General features: G+C 30.1%; 1 protein-coding gene across 1 annotated transcript; it reads left to right on the plus strand.

Moving 5' to 3' along the window:
* Positions 1–2,789: 2,789 nt before the first annotated feature.
* LOC125837145 (plasmodesmata-located protein 7) lies at positions 2,790–4,753 on the plus strand. The gene is made up of 3 exons (XM_049516288.1): positions 2,790–3,554; positions 4,342–4,452; positions 4,546–4,753. Exons 1-3 carry the CDS (start codon positions 2,822–2,824, stop codon positions 4,551–4,553), a joined length of 852 nt encoding a protein of 283 aa, XP_049372245.1. The 5' UTR covers positions 2,790–2,821; the 3' UTR covers positions 4,554–4,753.
* Positions 4,754–6,000: the final 1,247 nt, after the last annotated feature.

The following is a 6,000-nucleotide window of genomic DNA, read 5'->3' on the forward strand; positions in this document are numbered from 1 at the left end:
TGTTTTTCTTTTCCTTTTTCCTTTTTGATTTGACTCATAATTTTTTTTATCAAAGTAATGTTGACCTTTTTCTTTCTCATGCCATTCTAGAAAGGATAAATTATAAAGGTTTCATACCTAGTTAATCTCTGAAATTTATTAAAATATTCTATTTGGATTTTCGAAAGAAGTTCTAGTCTAATTAAATATCTTAAATTTTAATCAAGTGTTTGATTAATTTTTATTCATCTATTAGATAATTAAATTAATTACATAAAATATGGCATCTCCTTGGATATATCTTATCTTATATATACCTTGCAACTTTTTTTTGAAGACTCATACATAAACTCACTCATATTCATTTTGCTTCACTTTTTCTTTTCTTTCTCTCAACAACTTTTTGATTTATAGCTTTTGTAGGTCAAAACTTTGATACACAACTGAATCGATAATGTATGAATATTGTTTGAGCTTTTTAAAAATATTGTGCACTCATACAAATTCTTTTAAAAATATTACTTTTAAAGGATCTGACACATATGAGCTGACTGTATTTCTAAGAGTTCATATATTATAATACTTATATCACTTCAGGTTCGTACGGAAGTTGTGGCTTACTTTAAAGGATAACGTACATGCTATTTTTTAATAATGTTGGTATTCAAATCAACTTATGCATACAAATAACATCATGTTTATATATATATATATATATATATATATATATATATATATATATATATATATATATATATAGATTTTGAAGTCATTCTTCTTCAATTTGAAATTTTTAGAACCCAGTTTACATTTACTAGGAATTAATTAAATTATCATAGTATATACTATATAGAAGTGCTACATCATTTTGTGCTTATGTTTTATTTGTCTATTAAATGCTAATTAATATTGGACTATTTATTGCTAATTATAGCTTTCAGTTGTATAAATGTGTCATTTTCTCATTAAACATTGTCTTGAATTAGGATCCGCGGTTTGATAGTGTTACGTTGGATTAGGATTTTTGGAGATGAATTGGGCTTAATGTTTCCTGGCCCACATAATAGGTTAGCTCGTATTGATCCGTCAAATTTCAAAGAATGTATGAACTAGCATGAATGGATTGGACCGATCCATATTGACAACTCTATTTGTGGCATCACAATTTAAAGAATAGTCAAAAGTTCATAAAAATAAAATTAAAAAATAATAGTCTCTTCAAACATGAATCTGAAGTGGCTGAACTTTAAACAGTTTTCAAAAACCTGGCTATGTTTAAAAGGGTGCCAAATTGCCAATCACATATGCACTACCAATTGGAAATGGAAAACTTAGCCTAATTTTGGAGTGGTATAGAAATGGCAAAAAAAAACTCACGAAACAGTGATAGTTTAGCTAGATAAATAGAACATTGGATAGTTGAGATATGACACTCATCGAAAAAAATGATACTTTAGGTTATTAAATAGAATAATAGTTTGTTTAGGTATGAAACTCGTGATAAAGTAATAGTTTAGATAGGTAAATAAAATAATGAATAGTTGAAGTATGGAATTCGCAAAAAGGTGATACTTTAGATGGGTAGTTAAATAGAACAATGGATAGTTGAGGTATGAAACTCGCGAAAAAGTGATAATTTAGATATATAAATTAAAGAAATGAATAATTAATATATAAAACTGGTAAAAAGGTGATACTTCGAGCAAGTAATTAAATAGAACACTAAATAGTTATGATATGAAACTCGCAATAAAGTGATAATTTAGATGTGTTATTTTTACCATTAACGAAATTCCCTCTTTTCAATATGCAAAAAATCCATACACAACCACAATATATATATATATATATATATATATATATATATATATATATATATAAATATATATTATTTTTTCTAATTAAAAATATCATGTACCAAAATAAACTAACCTAATATTACAACTTACAAGTACTTTTACTGATAAGGTAAATGGTTGCGGCACTTTCTCATGTTACGTAATGTACATTATACGCACACATTTAATCATGCATCAAAAGACGTTAAATCCCAATCTTTACTTTCCAATTCATTTGTTTAGTTAGTTTATTTATGTACACTAAGGTCGCAGTGTCAGAGCCATAATTTTCATTTAAAGGTTCAAAAATATAAAAAAGTAGATATTCGAAAAGGTTAAGGAGATTCCTTGTATATATATATAGTGTAATTTTGTATGTTAGTATTTTCAAATCTTTTACATATAAAAATTAAAACTTGTTACGACATTATGCATGAGGTAGGTGTTGGGAGGGAGATTGTTGAGTAATGCCAACATCTTGCGTATGGCAAGGCCCACGAGGGGCTAGGTGGCCTGGGTCGGAGTCATGATCGAACATGACATTTGCTTGGTGGACTTAGTTAAGAAAAAAAGTTACGTCTTTACTATTAGCTATAGCATTTGGCATGATAGTAAGAACTTGATCCTAACAGAAACCGATACAAAATTATAACAAATTGTAAAAGGACTAATCATTTATATAATAGTTTAGTAAGTAAATTGTATAGCTCAAGTTTTAATGGTAAGTACTAAAAAGGCACAACTTTTACTTGATCAAGTAAAGTTTCTCTCTTTTTACGTTTACTTTTTTGAAATATTATTAAATTTAATACAAAAGCCTATCAATTTATAAGAATGGATTAGTCTGGCCCATAACTTTTTGCTATTTACATTTCCTCCCCTTTAACTTTTTGGCATGTCATAAAGAAAACCATAATATAAAAATAAAGAAGACAATTTTTCCCCATAAATACTCTTTGAAGCAACCATATCTCAAACTCTCTATTCATAGCTATAGAGAGAAAATGGCTAAAATCTTCCATTTTCTTCTCATTTTCATGTACATTTTCTTTTCTTTCTTCTTTCCACTAATTTTCTCTGATTCATCAGTTGACGGTTTTATTTATGGTGGTTGCTCACCGATAAAATATTCGTCTGACTCGCCTTACGAGTCGAATCTCAACTCGTTGCTCACTTCCTTAGTCAACTCAGCAACTTACTCATCGTACAACAAATATAGTATAGTGGGGTCCACACAACAGGACATGATCAACGGTTTATATCAATGCCGGGGCGATTTGTCCATGCCTGATTGCGCCACATGTCTAGCACGCTCGGTGAGTCAACTCACCGAGCTTTGCCAACAGACATGTGGCGGAGTTCTACAATTACAAGGGTGTTTCGTGAAGTACGATAACTTTTCCTTTTTGGGCTTGGAGGATAAAAATGTGGTGATGAAGAAATGTGGGCCGTCTAATGGGTTTGATTTAGATGAAATGGGCCGAAGGGATGCTGTTTTGGGAAGCTTAATGGGCGGTAATGGGCTTTATCGGGTTGGCGGGTCGAAAGATGTTCAAGGTATGGCCCAATGTGTGGGTGATTTGAGTATGGCCCAATGTCAAGATTGTTTATCGGAGGCGATCGGACGGTTGAAAAAAGAGTGTGGTGGTGGTGTTTATGGTGATATGTTTTTGGGAAAATGTTATGCTAGGTATACAACTAAGGGAGCTCATCTTTATGCTAAACCTAATCATCATGGTAAGTACATTTTGAATTATGACTTTTAGGTTAAACTACATCCCGACGATGTAAAAAATTATCAGCTTTCAGTGTTCACATCAAATCGGTGAATGGAACATGTGTGTTTTCATAGATACACATTTCTATATCAGTTAATTAACCATAGTCAAGTAATATGTATTTTCACTTTAACAAATGCTTGACTGAGTCCAGAGGGGGAGCCAATATTAGGAGTTTGGGGTATCTAAATTTCCTTCCCCTTCCTTACCGTTGAATTGTCAATCAGTTTTGTTAGGGGTTCACAAGTTATTACTTAATTTTCTAGTACAAATATAGGGTCTACAGAAAAGCTATTGGGGTCTTCCGAACCCGTGAACTCCCACCTAGCTCTGCCCCTGCTTGACTCATATAGATGTACTATACGAGTGTCCATTGAGTGGGATATTCACTTTTTTTGTTGGCTCCGCCCCTGCTTGACTCATATAGATGTACTATACGAGTGTACATTGAGTGGGATATTCACTTTTTTTGTTGGCTTCGTACATGCTTTGAGCCCTACTATTTCTGATTCACGTCGAGGTGTTTTACTTCGAGGTAGACATTTCCTTTCAAGGCTCAAATCTGACATCTTTGATTAAAGATTTGGAGGAGTATATATTAACCACTCTAGCGCAATCTTTGGTGGTAGGAATATTCACATTTTTTTGGTATATAGGAATATTCACATTTATTCTCATATTATATAGTTTAAGGTTCATAATATGAATTATATTTGAATCTCTCTAATTAATTAAATTATTAGCAGATTCCCATAGTGAAAGTGAGAAGACATTTGCACTTATCATTGGATTATTAGCTGGGGTTGCTATTCTCATCATTTTCTTAACTTTCATGAGAAGAATATGCGGAAGAAATGGTAAATTTAATTACTTTCTTACCCTCATTTATAGCATTTTTTTTCACTTATTATAAAATTGTAAATAATTATGTTCTCTTTTTTTTTTTCCAGGTAAATAATAAATTGTAAATGAATTCTACAAATTTGATATGCTTTTGCTGGCCTTTTACTTCATGGTTTACATCAACTTGTCCTTCTCTTTTCTTTTTATGTATTTTTAGTCTTTTTAGAAAGAGATTTATTTTATATTATTTTTCATTGAAAAGGAGATTTCTAAGTGAAGATGAGCTTTAGGGATGTGTAATATCAAAAAATAAAATGAAAAAATGAAAAAGAAAAAGCCTAAGATTCCATTCTTCACTTTGATGTAAAGAAATTTGCTTTTGCTTTTTGTGAATGTTGTACTAACTGGATATGAAAATATGTGAATGTTGGATTTTGTTATTTAAGTACTTCCTTCTTACTATTTTAATTGTCCCTCGAAAAATAATAATCTCATATTTAAAATATAAGATTAAAACTAATAACCATTTCTAACTATATCCTTGATATTAAAGAAATATGCGCAATATTTAAACAACCTTTAATGAATATGGATAACTTAATTAATAAATTATATCTTAAATGAGAAGGAGGAAGTAATAATATGAGCATGTGAGTTTTGAACCACCTCAACCATTAAGCTAACCTCTAATCTTACGTTCAAGAGGTTCAAAATTAATATATAGACATAAAAATTCTTAATTTTTTTTTATATATACAATGTAATTTTTTACCGAAGGGATTCGGGTGAACCCCTCAACTACCTCTAGGTTCTCCCCAGAACATGAGGTAGGTTTCCTTGTCATCAACTAGCTTAAATTAATTCTTTTACTTATTTTCTCAAAAAAAAAAAGACTTTTTTTGGGGACAAATTTAAAAGGTAACTTTTGCATTTTCCCAAAACTTTATTTTGAGATACCAATTACTTACTGTTAAGTCCATTCATCCCAATGTATGTATAAATTTGCATAAATCAGCCTTCTAAGAGGAACATAATGTGGCTTGAATTTCTCCAATAATATTACTATTACCCTACTTTGAAAGCAAACTAAAGAGGTCCTCTTATTTGTCTCCAATAAAATATTGGACCACAAAAATTATACACTATGAATCTAGACAAGTTGAATTAATCAAGAAAGTATAGTTGATTATTTAATGGGCAAAATATTTTATCAACTCCATTCTTGAATTATAGGCAAGAGTAATGAAGATTTTATCGCCGTAAACTTGAATTTCCTTAAAAAAAAATTTAAAAAAATGTTTATGCTTTAGCTAGAAAATAATCTACTTTATAATTGTAATTGTATTTTCATAGTGGACAACATGTTAGTATCTTTTGAATAAAGTGATTTATTATTCTTTATCATGTCACACATAAAGGTGAAGGGAATATAATGAATCACTCTTGTATATTCTCCCTTTAATTGCATGCATGTTTATGAAACTTTTTGCCATAACTTATAGACCAAGAATTAAATCATGAAATTAATGGCAAAAAAAAGTGCATAAATATATAGAAATGGA

Source organism: Solanum verrucosum, unplaced genomic scaffold (assembly GCF_900185275.1).
Source record: "Solanum verrucosum unplaced genomic scaffold, falcon-dt-bn FXZP01000165.1, whole genome shotgun sequence".
Classification (NCBI taxonomy): Eukaryota; Viridiplantae; Streptophyta; class Magnoliopsida; order Solanales; family Solanaceae; genus Solanum; species Solanum verrucosum.